Source organism: Rhyacophila brunnea, unplaced genomic scaffold (genome assembly GCF_057557595.1).
Source record: "Rhyacophila brunnea isolate RB1 unplaced genomic scaffold, BYU_Rbru_1.0 scaffold_9, whole genome shotgun sequence".
Taxonomy (NCBI): domain Eukaryota; kingdom Metazoa; phylum Arthropoda; class Insecta; order Trichoptera; family Rhyacophilidae; genus Rhyacophila; species Rhyacophila brunnea.
In genome coordinates, this window is record NW_028233361.1 from 25,648,150 (window position 1) to 25,671,869 (window position 23,720).

Below are 23,720 nucleotides of genomic sequence, written 5' to 3' on the forward strand. Positions count from 1 at the left end.
GTAATTAAGTGAGTAATAAATGTAATTAAATAATTACAGCAAAACCTCATTAATACAAATACACTTTACTCTAAATATGTACTTCATAAATCGAAATTTTCCGTAAAATTAATTTATCAGTATCATTTAAATACATACGAAAAAGAACCTATATCCGAAAAATAGTGTATGACTCCCAATATAATAAAATAGAAACCAAAATTAATATATTATTTTCTGCAAAATAAAAAAATATGTATTGTTATTTTATTGGAATTAACAAAACATTTCAAAAAAGTTTGTTTATAATAGTAATCCTTAATGACCAATGGAAACACATGACATGGTGCAGTATTCAGAACTTTAGAAAGTAGGTAATAAAAATAATCATTTATGGGTCAGTTTGATAAGATCAAAAGTATGTAATACTAATATATTACGTTTGTTTCAATATACTTTGAGAATTTTACCTAGAAAACCTCGCTAATTAATTTTAAATTGAAAAATCGAATTATGAAATACAGCTAATATTTATTAAAGAAATTTGACACTATTATTATATGGTTTGATTTATCAAAACATGGTTCACTGGATCAAAATCAATAATGTATGTTAGATGTAATATGAAAATAATTTGAGAGCGAATTTCGAATTACATTTATATTTTTATTATAAACTATGAGTAAATATTTGAATTAGATGGGGCTTTACCGTATTTATAATATATAATTGCTCTCGATGAGTGTCATGTTTGAAATTGGTGTATGTCTGGACAATATTTCTGTAATCTTTTTTTTTTCAATAGATACCTGGACATCAATGGGTGTTCTTTAATTAAAAATATCCTGAATTCCAGAATGGAAGTTTGTTTATGCTCACTACATAATTAGATATGTGCTAATATCTTATGTGTGATGGGCCAACAACCAATTTTGGTCAGCAAATAACATGGTAGCAATACTAGACTGAAAACTTTTAATAGAAGGGTAGCAGTGGTGCTAGTGTTTTAATGTGATAGCGCCTGTAAACGTGCATGGATTTACTTGAAACAATAGTGTGCATTTTAAACTATTGCGATACTGTTTACATGTAAAAGTGCTGACTGTCTCACCAATCTCATTCTTCAAAAGTGAGCGAGACGCGATGTTGTCATTTTATAGTACTATTTGCAGGTAGTGAAAATTGGTAAACCTCAAAATAAGCATTTTTTACCGGCAGATTTGTCACTATGATTCGACTGCGGAGGCACAGATATCGAACAAATCCTGTCGTGTGAAAATTAGGAGCTTCAAAAATTTTTTGATTTAAGAATGCAATCTTACTTACCTGTTTACACATGAATTTTCTTGTCATGGCCACGATAATACGTATTTTCAGCAGTAAATCCATGCACATGTAAACGGGGTATGATTATTAGTGGCTTATTGTGAGCTATTAGTCCTCCGAACCACCGCATCTCGAATTATGTTTTGTTTGAAACTTTCCGATGAACTCTTATTGTCAGCGTGCCAATTTTAAAGTATTATATGTAAAAGCATATGGGACTTCACATCCATTGGGTTCTTACACTAGATCGTACATATTGAAAAAATGACAAATGTCATTTAAAATGACAAGCGGGTATCTAACTTGACTCACTGCTTCATTGCCGGCATTCTACCAACTCGGTCATCATAGCTACATAACATGAATATGTAGTAACTTTCAAGACTATGTTATAATAAATACCCTACGTCTACAAAATTCTGGCTAGCCTGATGATTGCATATTACACACCTAGCCAATCCTGAATATAAGAAATGTAGATTAGAATAATATCTTGTATGATTTCAGGGAAAAAAAATTTTGCTTAAATTATTGCTTTTTGTGTTTTTATTATTAAACTACAAATAAGAATCTAAATATGCTTACAGGCATACCATTTCATTGGCATATAAATGTGTAAATATACCATACATGAATGAAAAATATTCACCCATACTCTAAAAAAAATATCTATGGTTGCAGATAGTCAATATTTAATGTTTAACTTTATTAAATCCAGAACTCATTACATTTCATACATGACAATTACAAGATGTCACAAATATTAAGATATTAACTCTAGATTTATTATCTTCAATAATGGAATACGCTTTTTTATTATATTATTATTAATAATTTGACTAGTCAATTTAATTTTAAATTATATTTTATTCACATATATTTTATTATAAATGAAACTGTATAATTATATTTAGTGCAATAAACTTCAGTGCATTTTTCATGAAATTGATTGTTGAAATTATTATTTATAGTTAGGTACATACCTTCTTCATAGTATGCAATAGAGCTTATTGAGGGTATACTGACAGAAAGCATTAACTCATTAAAACAAGTTCTGAGATAATCGCAAAAAGGACTTTAATTTTTTTTTCAAAGCGTTCTCCCACGTAGATTTTTTTATGATTTAAACACATTTTTCTACATTATAAAGACTAGCCTTTATGGCAAACACAATATACGACATGTTACAAGTCCTGTATTTTGTATACGCAGAATGCATTAGGTCATTATCATGCTTTCTATCAGAATAAAAAAATAACAATATGATTTAATAATGTTTCTATTTTCTCACCATTATATCCTATGCCTTTGTGCGTTTTACCAGGACATAGAGCGTAAAATTGTATACATTTTGGCATTTAAAACAGAAAAACAGTAAAAACTGAAATAATGCGTTCTGTCAGTATACCCTCGTTATTATGAACAGTCGCTAAACAGCCATTTCGCAGAAATGCAAAACAGCAACTCAACAATGTTGAACCGTAGGTCTATATACAGTACCGGTTTTAGGCTTGAAGCAGCCCTGGCATACAACACACATATTGGGGGACTCCCAAGATGTTAATTTGAAATAATGTTTTTTGTTACTCTTTGATTTTTATTTGCAAAATCACTTGAAATATGTGTTGTAGTTTAATCTCGGTTCATCTTCAAGTCAGTGTCTTCTACTTAGAAAATTAATTTGAATATCGGCATTATTTCTTTTATTTTGTGTTTACAAATTAAATTAAGTATTATAGTATACACATTTTTATTACATAAACATTACATATCCATAACATAAAACACATTGCATCATATAATTTTAAAATTACAACCAATTAAAATTTTTCATTACATGTAAGTACCAAATTACAAGTATCAGATATCAACATACCTTTTACAACACTACTTAGCTTATAAAATTATTCTAATTGGTGGAATTGGTTCCTTATAACATATACCAATAAAATTGTGTTTAAAAAAAAAGATCGTCAATAATTATACTATTAATTGACCGTGTTTACTTTTCATTATCTAAAATAATAAATTATACATTTCCACAATATTTATTTTAGTTATTGGTGGATAAAAATAATAATTGCAAAAATCGTTCCGCAAACGTTAGTGATAAAAATCAATATCATGTTAAATTGATATCAATATGTAAATAAAAAATGTGTGATATAAATTGGGCCCATATGATCCTATTAGGATCGGACATGGTCAAAAGAAAGAAGAAATCGTCACTGTTCTGGCAGAAAACACTAATTCGAAGAAATGACATTGAGTTAGTACCAAAATGTTCCTTATTTCAAACTTTACATTCTGGAAACCTTCTTAATAAATAAACAGTCTTTATTTTAAAGTCATCCTTTTTACGATTACTTAATAAACTCGCATGATAGACCATTATTTCAAACATTTTAACAACTTCAAAGTCAAATTACTCAAAACTAGTATTCTCCAGTTAGTGTGTTCTGCCAGAACAGAGACGAATACATTATGTAATATTTTACATACCCGTCAATATTATTGTTATAACATAATAATTGTAAGGGTAGTAATTGTAATAAGATAGGTATTTTTAATACCTAAGTATTGGTTTTTAGATATTGTTTAACATAATATGAGCAATTTCTCATATCTACTGAATTGACTATAAAATTCGAGGCTGTTAGTTCCAAAGTCGGTAACCTCCATATTTCACAATTTTGAGACAATCGCAAAAAACCATCGAGCATATCATCTCTGTTCTAGCAGAACACACTAACTGGAGAATACTAGTTTTGAGTAATTTGACTTTGAAGTTGTTAAAATGTTTGAAATGGTCTATCATGTGAGTTTATTAAGTAATCGTAAAAAGGATGACTTTAAAATGAAGACTGTTTATTTATTAAGAGGGTTTCCAGACGGTAAAGTTTGAAATAAGGAACATTTTGGTATAACTAACTCAATATGTAATTTTTTCGAATTAGTGTCTTCTGCCAGAACAGTGACGATATTATCTACAATTGCAAATAGAATATTTTCTTTTTGCAAACATATTAGTAAATAATTAGAAAACAGCGAATAGTGAAATAGAATGTCCTAAACGTCATTCAAATTAATAAAAATTCACAATTGATGTTAATCATAGAATATAAAAAATGGTGGCTGATGAATATAAACAACCTTGAAGTCAACTTCCGGTTTAATTCTATTTAACTAACAAATGGAGCTGCTTTTGATGTTTTATAAATATGCGTATGATGGAAAAATAGTAGTAGTAGAAACAGATCAAGAAAATATCACAACAAATAAAAATGGAGGTTACTGACTTTGAAACTTATAGCTTTATGTACCTACTTAAAATCTATGTAACATTACAGTATGTAGTCTCTTCTCAAAAGTTAGTCAAGCTAAAATTACAATGTAATTAAATGCTTGCTGGTTAAATGACATAATTTTTTAAATGTAGATTGATATAATAACTATACCACTGCAGAAAAATGTTTATGCTTGGAGTTTTTCAATAGCCTCATGTACGTTTTTGGATTGATGTAAGCAATCAATGAAATATTTGGATTCCTCTTACTGTAAACATTCAAATAAATTCCAAGCAGAACTATCAGACCGGACCATAGGTATCTGCAAGTAAAAAGAAATAGGTACAAATTGTAAAAACATTACAGTGAAGAGTAAAAGAAAATAACGTTCAACGTAATAATATAGGCTACACTTACTGGAACACAAAAGGTTTGCTGAACAATATAAACGAAAACACCATTGTGACAGCCTTTCTTGCCGTGGTAACAGTGGCAGCAGTGGGCGCGCCGCAAGTCCGAACCAGTGTCAAAACAGCTTGGATGCCCATATACCCTGTTAGGCTGAACACCAAACCATAACCATATGTTGGCAATGGATGCTGAAAACAAATACTTATTTTACCTTTGAATAGTCAACAATACTAATTAATAACGTGTAGCTTGTAAGGACACATGATCACACCAGTTCTAACTTGTAAGTGCAATTTATTAGTTTTGAGTTGATCAAGTTTGAAGATTATTATATCATGAGTTGTTGCTACATACCAGTGGCGAAGGGTAGAGGTAGGCTGTTAAGATTCGCCATAAATATTGCATACTAAACTTTGTCAGTCATACATACTTGTTTTCATTGAAATAAGACTACATTTTCAGATGGTGTTGGTTAGTTCTTAAAATTCAATTAAACCCTGCGAAAACCAAGCCATAATAGATAATAGTAAAAAAATACTCGTATATCTATAAAATATCTAAAATTATGCAATTAAATCATACATAAATTTGGATATTTTATAGATAGAATAATATTTTTTATCTATTATAATTTGGTTTAGGCATAGCTTGATGAATTAAAAAAATGAACCAACAATATGTGTAATACGTATTCTTAATCTAACGAAAACAAGTAAGTAAGAATGAAAAAATGTGCACAATTTTGTGATATCGCCTAAAATATACCAACACTATTATGGTTTGGTTGAAACAGGGTTTAATTGATTTTTAAAACTCAACCAATACCATCTGTAAATTGTAGTCTTATTTCAATAAAAACATATACATTTGACTGAAAAAGGTTAATGTGCACTATTTATGGCGGATCATAACAGCCTACCTCCACCCTTCGCCACTGCTACATACATATTATATTATGAGTCGCTTAATTTCCAAACCCGCTCTGGGCGATTTTTCAATAATATTTGTTTAGAATGTACGTGTGTGCTATATCGATAGGTCTACTAGCCTATCGAGGTCCGAGTTTTAAATACTGCCGTTTCGTAAAAAAATTAAAATGAATATTGACTTGAGTCGCCAAACCCGTTCTAGTATAAATAACAGGTCACTAAATCCGCTCTACATAACCGTCCAATCAGACGTCTCGATTCAAACTATGATTTTTAGCATACGTTTAAATCACTATACAAACGTCACCACTACTAGCATCAAGATTATCGTAAATGCACAAAACAAGTTTTTCGTGATTTAGCGTCTAATATGACTTTCTGAGTAGCAAAGACTTACGACAATTGCTAGATTACAGCAATGTGTTTATTGCAGAGAGATCATAACACACACACCCATGTTCGATTCCAAAAGGATCATAATATGGGCAATATATTATTAATACAAAAATGTACAAAGAAAACATAAAAAAATACATTTACACATTACGACCCACTCTATTGTTTTCTGTATGTTGTTACATTGATTCATTACTTTTTAGCTTTGCATATTTCTACAAGATGATTGTTTCTTTTAGTTAGCTGATTTTAGCTACGTTTAGTTTAGAAGAAAGAATAAGATAAATTCAAATTACAAATTAATCTTCGTCGGAGTTTTGTTGACGTTAAAAAAACCAAAAAATTGTTATATTGTCTGTGATCAATTAATACGTCCACTGCCACAAATACATATTACCTACTTTACATAATGAAAGTGTGCTACTCACCATGTAACAAAATTTGAATCCTTTCAAAAGATCTCCCGTAAGAATCATTATGACGCATAGATAGATGAAACCAATAGAATAGGAATACAGAACAACTTCTGTATTTGAAGCTTGAAATAATTTCATCGCTTTCTCCTGTATGTTCCCAATCATAGCATCGCATAACAGGGCCATAGATATCATGATAATTCCAACAGTGTCAAAATTTGGTGATGTTTCAGAGTCGGCTATACAAATAAAAATTATTTAAACCATACAATAAGACAGATTGCGGCTGTGATGAATTATGAAATAATCGAACTAGTAAGTATATTATACTGTTAACCCCTCCTAGCCGGATCCAGTGTGGGGTGTCCTTCATTTTGGGTTATACACTGTTTATTAGACATGTTCCAACTTTTTGAAGTTACACTTCTTTTGGCGCGTTTGGGAAATCAGATCAGAGTGTATTTTTGGCGTATGACATATCGACTACCTCATGGAATAACACACTAACTCTAAATTATCAACTTTTCAGGAGAGCAAAAAAACCATTCAAAAAAATGTGTAGCATAAGCCGTTTATTGTGTGCAAATATTATTTAAATAATACTTTATATCTTTAAATAGCGAATCGTTTAAGCAGACAATCAACTTTTGCATGACATTAATTTAGGAAATAACACCCTAAATGTGTTTTTCCACGGTAAGTTTGACAACTAAAATATTACATCTAGATTTGGTGTGATTTTTTCCGTTTATATTTTTTAAAGGGTGTATATATCTATACTTGGTGTGTTTTTCCACGTAATTATTATTTTTTTCATAAAAAAAGTACCACGTAACTTGAGATGGTGTTTTTTTCCATGCTAATTCTGAACGATAATCTTAAATATCTCGACTTAGAGTGATTTTTGTTTTGAATTTTACGAGGAATGACATACTATGTGCTCTTAGTGTTTTTTTTCTCGATGATATTTGATTAAACCAAAAATATTTTTTAATTTAACAATATTTTATCGCAATAAACTGTATTTTAACCATTCAGTCAGTTTCAGGTAATTGTTTTACAGAACATACTATTATAGTAAGATAATTGCGAAAGGTACAAAATGAATATTTCACTCAACATAATAATGATTGATAGTTTATATTTTAAAAAAATGATAGGATAGTTAGTTACCTATATATTTTACGTAAATTACGTTTGCATTGCAGCATTGTCAAGTAAATAGGTACCTACATGGAACGTTATGTAAATAAATCTTCTTTTATAGGTATTAAGTGTGAGAAAACTATCAACTATAGATCTACCATCGTAAATTGGCAGCCGGTCGAATTTGAAACTAAAATTGTCTATCGAGGATAAATTTGTCACAAATGCCATTTAATTTTACAATATGTTTCTCGAATTATGGATTGCGCTTGCGTTTATTTAGCTCTCATGGCGTCAAAATATCAAAATCACATTATATTTAGTGTTGATAAATAAAATATACCTACCTATTAAAAAAAGAGATCAACAAGTGAAAAAACCTTTTTCCTTAAATAAGGAATGTACCTAATACATAATTTTATATTTGATATAGTATTTTATAATCGAATGAGTGTTTGTTGCTAATTTAGGTAGGTACGCTATTTTTCTTGCTCGCAAGATTTTTATTATTTGTACATTTGAAAACATAAAGAGCATTTTAGATTATTAATAAACGAATGTGACCTTTTAATATTTGACATTATTCGATAGCTACTTAGCACCAATTATTTGGTAAGTATTTAAAGTAAGCTATATTTTAATATAATCAACAACGAATTATGTCTCCACGAAGAAATTAATGTAGACATCCGAAAATAACTCCGGGCGATTGGGCGTTATGACAAATTTATTCCAGACTGAGTCAAATGTTTACATTTTGAAACGTCAGTGTGCAGGATTCGGGGTATATATTTTGTTTTTGAAAATACAGAAGAAATAAGTATAGTGCATAATGGCAAGTAGTTCTAAAACAGTTCGTGGAAATGTCAGAGACATCATTCTAAAAGTATGGCAATTCTGCGATGACGAAAAAGGACAAAACGAAATGATTATTTATATCGATAATGGAATACAACGGCAAGTCGCCATGACAGTTGTTCAGTGTTACCAAGTTGCATTTATATTACAACGCAAGTTATTTCTTATTTTTTTTAGTTTTGTTCAAAGTTATGATATAAATAAAAATTAATGTCGGATAGCAATATAAATGAATACTTACTTATTATTTGTGTATGTAAACGGATTTATAAAGAAATTTAGTGTATTAATTAAACTGACATTTACAAGTTTGAATTCCATATTTTTACTGTAGGTAAATGGTCCTAAGAGTGACACAGAATCGGATGATAGTCTATCTGGAATTGAACCATTATAATAGTAGTTATATAATTTCTACATTGTTTGTGTAATTTATAGTTTGTTATCGTGTTTTATTTAAAATTCCATTGATTTTGATACTATTTTACTGTCTTTAGAGTGAATTTAATTTTTTTTCGCCTTTTTTATTATATTTTTTCCATGACTAAAATATATACAATACTACTTTATATTTTACAATTTATGATTTTTCCAACTATGCATTTCTTCCTCATGGTTATAAAGAAAGTAACGCGTTTTTATTTTGATTGTGTTTATTTTTTATTTTAATATTTTTGTACATAAATCTACTACCAATAAAAATGTATAAATAACCATTTTTTTGTTAGTTATGGCAACATTCTCAATATCATACTAGCGCCCTCGCTGAAACGCCAATTTATGATGGTAGATCTATAACATACAACTGTATTCTTAAAATTAGATTTAAAATATGTAAAAATATTACTTATAAGACTTATACTTCTATGCAGCTACTTATTTCTATCGCACCTTACTTAGCTGTTTGTAGATGCTAAAGATAACAATAGTCATCCTTGCTAACAATATCATAAACAGTGAGATTGTAGATGGCATATTTTCTATTATAATGAAAGACTCATACTTCACTTTACGGAAATATATTATTAATATGTTCAATTACACTATTTTTTATTGCTTCATTGAGTGCATGAGGACGGTTGTTGTGCCTGCCTCGAGTATCCAATAGCTATTCTGACTCTTCATTTTTTTTTAAAGCACTCACCACCCACATATTTGAAATTGAAAGCGTTTGTAAAAACATAATTTTTCACACTTTTATTATTTCGTCGTTGCATGGAAAATTATAAATAAGTGCCTTTGGACGTCTTGAAGCAGGTAGTTTTTGGGTTTTCTTTTGCACTGACTTGACATATCGTAAGATGTCTCATGTCTCTCCATTGTCTCTCATGATTGTCAATCATCCAAAATGAATCAATACTAACTTGACGTTCGGATTCACTCATTTTTGAAGCGCATTTGAATAGACAAGAATTTTTACACGGTGCTTTCATGGTATTCAAATATTATAATATTCATTCAAATATTCTTCACCCGAATATAATACTTTTTTGGCTTTCTTCCTTTTCCACAAGTCTTAAAAATTACAGCTCTCAGGTGTGTCAGTGGTGGAAATACTCTGTGCATATGCACTAGGTAAGGACAACGTCATGTCTGGTGATGTGATGTCTACAAGTGCATTTATGTCTAAAGGTGGCAAAGTACTCAGACAGAAGTTTAATGTTATTATGCTCTGAAGTAGAGCCATATATTTCATTCTGTGTAAGATCTGCTGGAGATTTCGTAATTTATTCGATCAAATCATCAATCATTCCCAAATCCCCTCCAAATGTTTGTGTCATATTTGGCACACTGAAAGAACAGCTAAAACCCAATAATTTAGGATCACTAGAAGTATTATTGGAATTTGATATGTATTCGGAGTCTTCAGATGAGGTAGAATCAACCTGGTTATCATCGTAGACTATGCAATTTTCATCCAGACATGCAATGATTCTTTTCGACTTTTTTCACTACCGTATTTAACAAAAAAGTATTGTCAATACATATGCAAAGATAGGCAAATATTACCTTACCTACTTATCACAAGTCGTCATGGTATCAATACAAGAAGAAGAATTAATGTAGGTTGTAAATTAGAAACTAGCGGTGCAAATATGCATTTATACGATGCTTACTAATGATAGGAAGACGTTATAGTTTATATTACGAAACACAGAATATTATAAACATTGAAAATTCTGTAGGAGCCAATAGTACCGATAGAATATTTACGGTTAAATCATTTATAATTATAACCTAAAAATGTGTTGTCTGAAGTAGGAGATTATTAAAGCTACATATTATTTACCTGTATTGTTTCCATCCTTTATTTTATTAGTCTCTTGAGCTAATTGTATATCCGAGATCTAGTTGGAGACATATTAACTAAATGGAATAGTACATAACTTAAATCCATTTGAATTTAAATTCAAATTCCATCAAGTACCTACCATCGGTCGACAGTATCAATAATAATATTAAAATTAGTCACTTGTTCACAATAACAAAAATAATACAACTTTACTGTCACAAAACCAATTTGCGATAATGAAAGTATGTGCGATTCATTACAAAGGATAATGATTTTTCAATACAGTGTTGTTCTATGTTGATAAAGGCGAGATTTGAAGGTGAAAGTTGAATTAGTGTCATATTCCACGGTGAAATCATAGTTAAATAATACACTAAAATGATTTGTGTAGGGAGCGTGTATATTTTTTCCGAGTAATATCATACCAACTCGGCATAGTGTCATATTCAGTGTCACATAAAAATTAATAACAATAACTTGTGATACCAACTACAGGTGGATTATTATTCCATGTTATTTAAGATTTTACAAAAAATGTTATATAATCATAACTCTACTTACAAGTATTATTTTAAACAGTATTTTGGGTGTTTTTCGAGAAAAAAATCCAAAAAAAAATTGGCTGGTGTGGTATTTTTTTCTATGCAACAATAGCTCAAAAAACATAAAACACACTATTTTGAATTGGTGTGTTATTCCGTGAGGTAGTCGATATGTAACACATAATTTATTTTTTCACTCAAAAAAAATGCACTCGATTGGATTCGAACCACCGATTGTTTGGTTATCAGCCGAACGCACTACCTTTACGCCCCAGTATGATACGGCAATCGTGACGATTATACAGTATAATATTATAGTTTAGAATTGTTCTGTTGCCTAGGCAGCGAATTTATTATTGTCGGCCATTTGCAATTCTTTACGTAAACAAACTATTAAACGTCAGAGTTGGTATAAATATAAATAAAAACAACGAGATAATTTAGTAATATAAGATAAAGTGTATAGAAATAAACCAACGGCGTTCCAATAAGCGGTCCTTTTTTTTGAGTGTGTAATTTAACAAAATAATTAAAAGCTAGTCAAAGAATCTAGTTTATCACAAGTTTTGTTTTGTTACGCCAAAGAAGTATAACTTCTAACGCGCGTACATAAATACACACCTTTTTTTTAATAGGTAGGTAGGTATGTTTCTGAGGTTTTTCAAAATCATGTAATTTCTACAATGAAGAATCTAACATTTTTAAATATTGAATAAAAGATACTAATTAAATTGAATAGAAAAAGACAACCTTACCTAATATAAACAGTGTAAGTCCAATACACATACAAATTGCTGCCAAATAATCCAATGCTCCATATTTTTTACCTTGTATTATTACGCTTCCAATGAGCACTGGTACCAATTTGCAACATTTAAATATAACCTGAGTGGGATAATTCAAATACCCTAAAGATGCATTGGAAAATCCCATAGTGCCCAGCGTTAATACTGCAAGAATAAAATATGTCCTCATTGGGATTCTGAAAGAAAAAATCACCACATAAATTTATAGGTTCACGGTAAAAGGAGCTAGTTGAGATGTATCTCTATTATATTTTAAAATACTACCTAATAAGGAGATAAGTCGTCGTGGTATTCTATATCTCGAAATATAGTAAGAAAAATACTGTGGAAAACCTCCCTGTGTCCTGTTAATAAACATTAAAGGGTAGTTTTCATACCTATCTCAATACCACATTATTTTTACTCATCTCTCTGGTCATTACTTACATTGGTCAAAATTTGTGAATCCAATATATTTAATACTCGAGCAGGGAGCACAACCAGTTTTATTCGAGAGATTAATTAGTGTCAGTTTGTGCGTTTCTATAAGACTGACTGTGAGTTACCTTTAGTTTGAAAGCCAGTAATATGGCACTAAGCCAATGCAAACTCTGGGGAAAATACCATCATGTTGTGCGAATATACAAAAACAATTTTTTTACCACAAAAATGATACTCGCTACCGAAAATTCTAAAATATTATCATTAAATTCTTAAGGAGTACTGGAATAAGTGTTATAAAAACCTTCTTTTTTGTGAGCCCTTCAGTCGACTTTCCAGCAATCCGAACAAGGTGTAATATAAAAATTGAACTAGAGTTAAATACCATCCATACGGTTTAAACCCCTCAAGGGTAAATATCAGCTCTTGAAAGTATCCATAGGCTAAGTAAAATATAAAGACTGCAACACAGCATATTAGAAATTGAATGGAACTACTATATTTGGACAGATCTATACATAACAGCTTCAACTCTTGTTTGCCGGCACTGTCATCCTTTACTGGAACCGACTGGTTGACGTTGACCGTAATTTTGGTATCCATTTTACTTATTTCGTTGATCCATGCTATATTTACAAAAGTACTGATCCATCAGAAAAACGAGAAAAGTCGTGTTGTGTTGTCATAAACATATGACTTTGACATTTCAAAAATATTTTACCGTTCGCATGTTGGTAGAGACAAGTGTATTAGTCTATGGTAGAGACAACTCTACTATTTTGGCTCCCATTCAAAATCGCTGCGATATTCCACATTTTTAAAATTTATCAAAATTTGTAATAATATCGATTCATATAATAATTTTCATCCGCAGTACTACTTATTAAAAAACATATTTGAATACTAATCCGTTCTGTTGATATAATTTACATTTTACCAACCTACCTAACCTAACCTACTTTACTGGCTGAAAAATTCAATAACCACATCACCTTGCAACTTGCAAAGTAGCGCGTATATTTTTAAACAAAACGTCAAATCAATGTCATTTTTATTTTATTATACAATTTACATATTCATGTTGTGTTCTTATATAGATATATTATATTATAAATAATGTTATCACCTACAATAAGAAGTAAACTTATCACATTAACGGTACGCTTTATAAATCTCGATTGTATCAGGGACAGTTCTTTTTAGTTGAATACTCTTGTAATATAGGTTATGTGTACAATACAAAGCATTTATTTAGTTTTATTATAATATTGCACGACTGATTTATGCCATGTTGTTTCTTTAAACGACTACTTTTAGAATAGACAAAGATACAGCACTCCATATCATTTTTGTAATCGAGGTATTTTGTGAGCAAAAACCCAACACCATACTGAAAAACATCTATTTTTCGGTTACAGTAGGTTTCGTTGGGTTTTGGTTATGTTTTTGGTCTCAAAGGACCTCTAATTACCTAATCCATAGCCAAAACAACATTTCTTGTATTAACTCGTGTTGTTAGTTGAAGGTTACCCTTTTAGAATCCCTGGAATAATTAAATTTATAATTTCTCTGTGAATTCACACATATGTAATGTTTTGCAGAACATGAGGATATGTCAAGCCTCTGCATATACTACGGACAATATTTTTAACTATCGGTCAAAGTACAATGAGGATCAAGTAAAAACTATTTTTAAAACGTTGAATGAATCAAATGCAGAAGAATTATCGAGGTAATTATAATGATTTCATCCTAAACATGTGAAATGTTTATGCTGAAAAAACACAAACTTTAAGGCCATAAGAATATAGAGAATTTCAACTGTGAGCCATAGACGCACCCGAAACAATTTGGTAAAATGGGGTTCTCTGATGACAAAGCTTACAAGTGCGGCGAACTGCAAACCATGGAACTCCTGTTTTCATGCATGGCATGCCCACTAAAATGCTATTTCAACGACATCTTAAATACTGTGGAAATTGGCGTAGCCTTTGCTAACTTTTTGAGTTACACCTGTACCTGAAATTAGATTCATTCTTAACAATCCATCTTCAGTGCCATCTGCTCACCATTATGCCAAACTCGTGTCTTTATCACCAATAATTAAGCCATACCTACTAACCTATTTATCTTTTTTAGAATATCAATTTCTCAAGATCGACTCAGGAAAATACTGTCAATAAAATCCAAAAACATTCAATTTCAGTCATTTTCTGACTTGCTGAATATCGATGGATTTGGAGTCAAAATAATGGAGAAAATGTGCGACAGCATTCTAGTTCCACAAACTTTTGTTGTGGATAGGACACCTACTGTAGGAATTAATAAAATTAAAGGAAAATATTTGGACCCGGCTTTAGAAAACCAACAAAAAATGGTAATTTCTTTTATAAAAAATGTGTTTTGTGTTCAGACCTAAAGCAGGGGTGGCGATCCTTTTTATGCTAATGTACCAAAAAATCTTTGTGAAAACACACAGCATGCGTAGAAATTTTTAACTTTTAAACCAGACCAAAAGTTTTTTTTTCTGTCGTGATATCCTTGTTTTGGCTTTACTCGACAAATATTTTATGCCAGGAATTTGAGAAATTGCATTTTCAATCAGTCAATGTGTTTTTTTAGGTAATCTGCTAAATATATATTTTTTTGGTTTTTCCTGTAACTTTTAAAGTAGTTTTTGGTGTTGGAAACCGCTAGATTCAACGCCATAAACTAGATGCACTTCTAACAAATCAAATGCCTACTCAAAATTAAATATCAACGCTAGATGCTACATCAACCGAGATGGTCTACATGCCAATGGTTGAGGCTTTACATAGTTTTACAATTCGTTCCATAAGTTCACCAACCATAGCGAGATGAGCAAATGTCCTAACAACGAATCCTCAATATATCATTATTTAAAAAAACAAGTGTATAATATTTGATTGCCTTTTACAGGATTTAAAAACAGCCACCAGTGTATTCATCAACCTGGATTGCGTTGGATGGGCTCGAATCGAAAGAGATACATATAAACTTACGCATTGGGAGCTTTATAACATTGACCCTGGCGATGGAAAGAAACTGCAACTAAGCAACATAATGGAAATTGTAAAGTACCTATTCTATAACTGTGTCAAACAAGTATTTGAGGCAAATTTTACTATGTTTTTGTGTTCTTGATAGTTCACTGGCGTAGGTTGGAGGTGGGCTGTTAAGATCCGACATAAATGGTGCATGCCAAACTTAATCAGTCATACCTATTTGTTTTCATTGAACTGATAGTAAAAATTGCAGGTAGTTGTTAGTTTTTTAAATTCAATTAAACCTTGCATAGCCCAGCCATAATAGATAATAATCTATCTATCTATCTATCTAATTAATAAAATAATGAGTTTAAAAAAAAAGCTAACCAACACCATTTGTAACAAATGTATTCTTAATTCAATGAAAACAAATAAGAGTGACTGAAAAAGTGTGCACTATTTTTGCCAGATCGCCCATATCATACCTAAACTATTATGGTTTGGTAAGGCAGGATTTTATTCAATTTTAAAAACTAACCAATACTCTTACAAAATTTGTATTTTTAGTGCAATGAAAACAAATAAGTATGACTGACAAAGTTTGGTGTACACTACATAGCTATTTACCTACTTCATATAATTTCATAGTAGACATTTTTTAATGACAGCTTAGGCCTTCCGCCCATGGAGATACCCAAAGAAGACATGACTGATTAGTCATTGAAAAACTTATCAGTAACTTACTGTAACTGATGATGGCTCTACTGTTGAAATCACAAATGTAACATTCTGCGTAAATATTCGGAGATTATACTTTTTAGTCCATGTCCGCACCTCGGTCGGAGGATATAGACACACTGTGTGCAGATGATATTGATTGTTGCTAAAGTATACATGCTGGGGTGTTTAACAATTTCTATCACACTATACCAGTCATGCCGTGAGGAGACCCCCACTGTAGTTTAAAACGGTAGTTTAAATTTCAGTTACATCTTCTTTGAATATCTTTGTGAGCAGAAGGTCGTAGTCTTATAACATTGCAATGCAAAATTATGTTTTATATGTGTATAAGAAAATATATCGTTGCAGATCAGGCAAACGTCCCCATCACAGAAAACTCAAATCATTTTGAGATGTTCATCTTTGCAAGTTTCTAGTTTGTGTATGGAAAATTTAACTTTTTATGCTATTAATTTATCACTATGAAAATTCTTACCACAATGTCATATAGCAGTGCTCCGCAACCGGTGTGCCGTGAGACGATGCTAGGTTACTAGCTAGCATTACTCCCAAAAAAAACACAAATAATTTTGTATAATATTATACAATACTTACTTAATAGCCAAATTGTGTACATGGCTGATTATATATTTGAACACCTGGATAAACTTAATAAAACAATGCAAGTTCAGAATGAAAATAATTATATTGACATACTCTGATAAATTAGAAGGAGTTAAGACAAGGATATCTACAAATGTACCAAAGGACCTACCAAACCACCATTGAAAACAAAGAATTAATAATTTTGGATCCGTGTCAAAAACATTTAACTTTGCTGCAAAAGAATTTCATCATTACTTTCATACAATCAATACGACCGGATTCGAAACCCTTTTGCAAACAATGTCGAAAATTCTATAGAAGCGCTTTCCTTATAAATTCGAGAGAAATTGTTTGAATTGAGAAACGACAGGACGCTTAAACTGAACATCGCCGATGTTCCATTGGCTATTTTCTGGATTTCGGTTAATAAAGAATATCCTTGGATTACCGACGAGGCTATCGCAGTTCAGCTCCCATTTTTTTTACGACATATCTAGGTGAGCAAAGTTTTTCAACTCAAGTTATTATTAAAAATAATAAGCAGTCTTGCTTGAAGGGTGGGTCTTGACCGAGAACTTCGGGTTGCTCTTTCAAATATCAAGTCAAAATATATAAAACTTTTACGTTCATTGAAAAACCTCAGTTATCACATTAATTAGTTATTATATTGATAATACAAATACATGTAAATATGTATATTTAGTTCTTCGTCGTATATTATGTTGTTTGTATATTTAATTATTTATCAAATAAAAAAACATATATTAATGTAATTTTGGTGCATGGCCCCCACAAGGGGGAGTTGAGATGGCTCTAGCCTGGGGGCCCAGAATCAGTGGGCGGCTGGCGTGGCAGGTCAACCAGATAAGTGAGATAAACACTTATCTGGTTAATAGTAATCTGGTCTAACAGTAAAAAAAGTCGCCTGCGGCGCTATTTTACTATACTGGTATAAATATTTTAAAACATAATGTCAATACTCGACAAATAATTATCATTAACCCGACAACTAACTATAATTCAAGTGGATGTATTAATAAATACAAAAAATTGCTAAACATACAATCAATACCATTAATTTTACCTCGAACACCATTTGAAAAACGATATTTTAAACTTATTATTTAGTATCACACTGTCTTTAACCTTAGCGATAGGTATGGGGGACCGCCAAAGATCCTGGCGTGGGGTCCCCTTAGGATGTGGGGTCCATGTTTTGATGTATAAATTGTTTTACGTGTGGTGTGCCGCGGAATTCTGGGAAGAGCTTTGGTGTGCCGTGGATGAGAAATGGTTGCGGAGCACTGTCCTATAGCACCTGTACATGTGCATGAATTTACTGGCACCAATAGTGTGTAAATTAAACAATCGCGATAATAACTGTTTATATGTAATAGTGCTGATGTCTCGCCAATCTCATTCTTCAAGCGAAAGCGAGACATGTTTTTGTTATTATATATTATGATAGGTTGTGAAAATCGGTCAACGTAGTGTGCACGGTGTAGTTCATATTTTTTCCGGCAGGTTCGTTACTATCGTTCTACTATGCATACGTCATGCAAGTTCCAAGAATCGCGTGAAAATTCAGAACTTTTTTGATCTCTGCATGCAATCTTGCAACTTGCATGATAATATGTGTTTACACGTGCATTTTCTTGTTATAGCCGCGATAATACGTACTGTCAGCAGTAAATCCATGTACGTGTAAACGGAGTATTATTTACAAATATTTCCAGTTTGAAGAGTATGCCAGGCAAATTTAGAAAAAAATTCACCTCTTCGCATTCAGCTCAACCTCAACCTTATCCGAATTCAGAATCGCAAACAAAATTACATTCTCGCCTATTTTCAAAGACGCAATTTAATCCAAAGAGATCAAAAACTCAACTGTCACAATATTCAAGACATATATACAGTCGAACTCGGTTATTATGAGGAAGATGGGACTGACTGAATTTGCTCATTGTAAGCATTACTCGTTATATCGTTATATGACATTTTTCGCGCCACGTTCTATTTAAGCATTGAACATAAAACCATTGTAAAAATCCCCGAAACAAGCATGGCATTCATGAACTACAAAAGAAGTTGTTTATTGTAATGAAGTGCTGAGCCGCCGGCGCTGGTAGGTACCTACTGACTTCAAAAAGCTTGGATTTTTTACATGCAATTTCAACCATAATATACGTGGATACTTTTTCAATTTTTTTGGATTTTTTGCCGGCGAAAACACCAATTCGGTACTTAGACACTTAACTAGCGTTATAAACGTAATCCAGTCCCGGTGACATCGGTCTAGTTAACTACCCAGTCGGATTTTATTGCTTAGGGTCGAAAATGTTGTTTAGTTGTAGTTGTTGTAGCTCATTATAAAAGTGAATAAATGTATGGAGAAAATCATAAACTAAAATGTCAGCGAATGTTTCCTCATTACATCCGAGATCTCGCTATTTCCGTGATTCTAATAACCAAGTTCGAGTGTATATAAATACATCAGATGATGAAACAGTGATTTGTATGGGTGCTTAAGAAATACAAGAAATAGTTAAAACTGTTGGATGTATGTACGCTAACGAAGTTAAAAATAAAATACTTACATGTGTCCTGACACTATTTTATTCAGCACTATATGTTATTTGGTTTTTTTTTGTGATTCGCAGGTATGGTCAATATGTAATTGTATACCAAAAAGTGATTTATATATAATGGAAGCAACACCAACTATTCTGCGCTCTTCAGGAGCTGATACTAATAATCCAAAGACTGTGCATGTCAATCTCCAGAAAGCACAGCTCGTGTCTATGCTTTCTGCAACCCTGACGTCTCGCAATAGTCAACCGAGGTAAGTTTCTCAATCATTTATCTGTTAAGAATGTTTGTAATTTGGATATCATTCACTTATGTACATGAATAATCCTCCTATAGAATAGCCTCCGGGGATGAATATTATATATTTATTATAATTAATAATTATTGATATTGTATTTTATGAATTTTATTCCAGTGAAGAAACCTCTGATAATGAAAACAAACCATCGCATCTACAGCATAAAGTTTTTTATCTCCGGCCCACGTTACCATCAAGGTAAAATCCAAATTTTTCTCGTTAATATTGCTTTGACAGTCAACAATATTCAAAGCCAGATTACGCTTGAAGGGCATCTGAGCTAATCAATGTGGTTTAATTTAGTCGCTGCGCTCATGAAGACGCCTTTATAAACGAAAATTGTACATTGTCCACCATCAGTTTGGGTACATTTACATTTACATATCATAGCTATATAAAATATCATCTAAACTAAAAACCACTTTGCACTAATCAGTCGACACCTCATTGGCTGCATACCGTTTAATGCTGATCAATAAACGGCCAAAAAGGTTTACGAACTCTTAGAAAATATATACCCATTAAATGTACGTGACTTCAGCTAAAATCTTATCCTATATCCTTATATCCTGTACCCTAGGCACCACCTATTTTTCCAAAGCAAATTTATAGTTGGATATGGGTAATAAATAATACACAAAAACAATATTTTAAAATATAAAAATTATTGATTATATTCTGTAAAATGATTGCATCAATGATTTTTACATGTCATAATGTCTGGCTTCTGATATTAAAAAATCTTATATATTATTTTGCAATTATTAATAGTAATATATTTAATACTTTATTGAAAGTAGCTACGTACTTTTGTCAAACTTTTGGTCTCTATAAATTCATTCGGCTGCTTCTTCTGAGTCGCGATGTTTTCAAAATTATTTTTTCAGGAGACCAATTTGGGAGCCCTAGGCTCCTTTAGCCCCCTATGATAAATCTGGCCCTGACAATATTAATTATAAATAGATATGGTCTAGACTGCTTAATCTGCAAACCAGCCAACTGCGCTTTTGACCAAAAATGAGATTTTGATGGCATTTTGTTAGCACGTTTTCAATGCTCATTTAAAATTTCAAACTCCTAAACCTATAAATAAATGCGTTATCGTTCTTCACACGAAATAGCCAACTACAGGTACCAAATTTCCAATATCGTAAATGCAACAACTCCACTATTTATGTAAATTTTCTTTGTATATAAAAAGGAAGCTAAAATAGTTTAATTAAATTAAACTAAATTAATTAATTCATAGTGCATCTTCTGTATCAAGTGTATTTTTGGAATTGTTAAATTCCGCTCTATAGTTAAATTATTAAGTTTTTTCTCCATCCTGAACAATTTGCCCAAATGGAGTTAGCCGGTTTGCAGATTATGCAGTCGTCATTCTAAATTCCGATTTTGTGTAAGTGTTTATAATATTTCATCAACTGTTTCGATTATATTCGTTAATAATTTGCACTGAATTGATAGCTTTCTGCTTGTTGTTATAGACTATTTAAAACTTACGTGGGCAAGGAGCGAGTTTCAGCGCAATGCGTAATTGACAACATATTAAACCGAGCAATGGATTGCGGCGAAAACCAGGAGGCCATCGATGGATCTATCCTTTCCAAACGCCTGGAAGTGCTCACGGATGTTTATGAATATTATAACTCTCAAAGTGATGTGAATAAAGAAAATCTGTGCCAGACGCTTATTTTGGTATTAACTTTCATGGAATTATGCATCCACAACAATTCAAATGCGTTTAAAAATCTCACTTATTAACAAAAGATTAGAATCATTTCTGAATAACCAATTCTACTGACTGCAGTAATATGTATTTTTTTTTATATCATTACTAATTTGTTTATATAAAGATTTATAAAAATATTCTTTTTCTTTTAGTCGGTTACATAGGATTGTAATTTTTTTTTTTTTTTGTTGCAGTGAACACCTTATACTTCTAAAATATTTTCAGGAAAATAAATGTCAGAGCTCAGCAAGTGTGAATCTTACTACAAATCAATCTACATTGTGATTTGCAAATAACAATCAGAACTACTTATTTCAATTATAGACAAATATTTTCAATTAACACAAAATACGTTAAGTAATTCACTTTGGGTATGTACCTGAATGGTATCTTCAAAAGTGACCTCCTATTATGTGTAAAATGTTCACCCAATGTCTTATACGAGCGCTCACGTATGCATGGAAAACATGGACCCTTAATCTAAGAGAAATCCAGAAACTATGAGTATTGCAACGTGGCATGGAAAGGTACATGTTGGGCATAAGACAGAAAAACTACAAAACAAACTAATGGATAAGCAGGCAGACAAGAGTATGCGTTATAATAGATGTTGCCAAACTCATAAAATGGTAATAAGCCGCATGGCACTCAGCAAGTGGACAACTGCTGGATAAATGCCATCATATATCGGTACCCAAGGGCCACGCAACGGATTAATTTTGGGACCAAGAAAAGTGGAGTGAGCTAGGTGAGGCCTTTATCCAAGAGTGGATAGACGCCAGCTGATAATGATGATGATATAAATTACATATGGAATCAATTTAGATTTTTTAGGCAATATTATATACCTATCTATAACATTAAGTTTATGTTTCATAGATATTTACCTACCTAACTAAATCAACAAACAAACGCATATCTTGCGTGCATACAACAAAGTAGACAGAAAAAAAATTATGTGATTGCCAATTACGAATCAATATGGATGGACCAACAATAAAATTATAACTTGAGGTGCGATCTTAGTGATTGTGTCACGATGTGAGTATTGACCAATGAGGTTTGAAATATTTCACTGTGCTCATAGAGATGCCTTTACAACTGAAAATTGTCCACCATCATTTTTGGCTAACCTGCACCTCAGCAATATAAAACCCCATTGGCTGCAAACTGTTCCATACCAATTAGCTGATACCTCATTGGCTGCGTACTGCCTATTACCATTGAACGGCCTTGATTGATTTACAAAATATCGAAAATTAGTAACCCACATTAAAATGCGAAATTAGCAAAAGTCTATATTGTATGGTAAATCAATGGTAATAATGCCTGTGTATTATGAGCTATTTATTAGTTCTGTAAATAACCATACCTCAAATTGCAGTTGTCGATTTCTATTTTCATGTGGAAATATATTTTGACAAATTTTTATTTTATGGTTTATTCGGTGTAAAGATCAAATATTATAAAAATTTGTATTGAACTTTTGTATGAATACGAAATTCACCCCATTTTGTATTTTTCTGTGACGAATTTTATTTTTCCACTCGTGGGAATTCTAATGTGCACAAATTATGCATATAAAAATAATCAGTTTCAAAAAAAATAGAATTTAAAAAAATAATTATATGGTTAAATAATCCGACAGAGATCACCGCCCTCGGAATCACTGCTGCATCGGGGCTCTACGAAGACCCTCCGACAATTGCTGAAGTTGAAAAATCAATCAAAAGACTGAAGCGCGGGAAGCTCCCGGAGATGACAGCATCTATGCAGATTTTCTGGTCTGCGGACTAAGTACCATATTGCCGTAGTTTTGTCACCTTCTACGCGAGGCGAAATTCTGCTCCGAGCACGTTATACCTCTTGCCTACTGCTTCGTGGACTATGGAAAGGCATTTGACAACCCTCGCCCCGACAGTGGGATACACCTACATCATGATGACGCAACCGAAGTA

General features: G+C 31.7%; 2 protein-coding genes across 6 annotated transcripts in view; one reads left to right on the forward strand and one right to left on the reverse strand.

Annotated features, from left to right (window-relative positions):
* The window catches only part of Papst2 (adenosine 3'-phospho 5'-phosphosulfate transporter 2), a 21,290-nt gene extending 7,773 nt beyond the window's left edge, over positions 1–13,517 (reverse strand). Inside the window, exons 1-6 of one of the 4 annotated variants that reach the window (XM_085959972.1) lie at positions 13,114–13,517; positions 12,339–12,565; positions 6,757–6,983; positions 5,010–5,191; positions 4,764–4,914; positions 2,568–3,538 (exon numbers count right to left, since the gene is read on the reverse strand). In XM_085959972.1, coding sequence (XP_085816098.1) covers positions 3,428–3,538; positions 4,764–4,914; positions 5,010–5,191; positions 6,757–6,983; positions 12,339–12,565; positions 13,114–13,412 — 1,197 coding nt within the window. In that variant the 5' untranslated portion in view covers positions 13,413–13,517 and the 3' untranslated portion in view covers positions 2,568–3,427. Of the gene's footprint in view, positions 1–2,567; positions 3,718–4,237; positions 4,915–5,009; positions 5,192–6,756; positions 6,984–12,338; positions 12,566–13,113 lie in introns of those variants that run through there. The other 3 variants (XR_015072145.1, XR_015072146.1, XM_085959973.1) reach the window with 3 other exon arrangements.
* A 219-nt stretch (positions 13,518–13,736) lies between these two features.
* Positions 13,737–22,083, forward strand: LOC147063438 (transcription elongation factor, mitochondrial). 2 transcript variants are annotated; one of them, XM_085959728.1, is made up of 8 exons: positions 13,809–13,967; positions 14,411–14,541; positions 14,949–15,186; positions 15,750–15,902; positions 19,804–19,985; positions 20,148–20,228; positions 21,518–21,728; positions 21,957–22,083. In XM_085959728.1, exons 1-8 carry the CDS (start codon positions 13,926–13,928, stop codon positions 21,957–21,959), a joined length of 1,041 nt encoding a protein of 346 aa, XP_085815854.1. In that variant the 5' UTR covers positions 13,809–13,925; the 3' UTR covers positions 21,960–22,083. The 2 variants fall into 2 exon arrangements, with proteins under 2 accessions (XP_085815853.1, XP_085815854.1); XM_085959727.1 differs by lacking the exon at positions 21,957–22,083 and having other exon boundaries at positions 13,737–13,967; positions 21,518–21,891.
* The last annotated feature ends 1,637 nt before the right edge of the window (positions 22,084–23,720 follow it).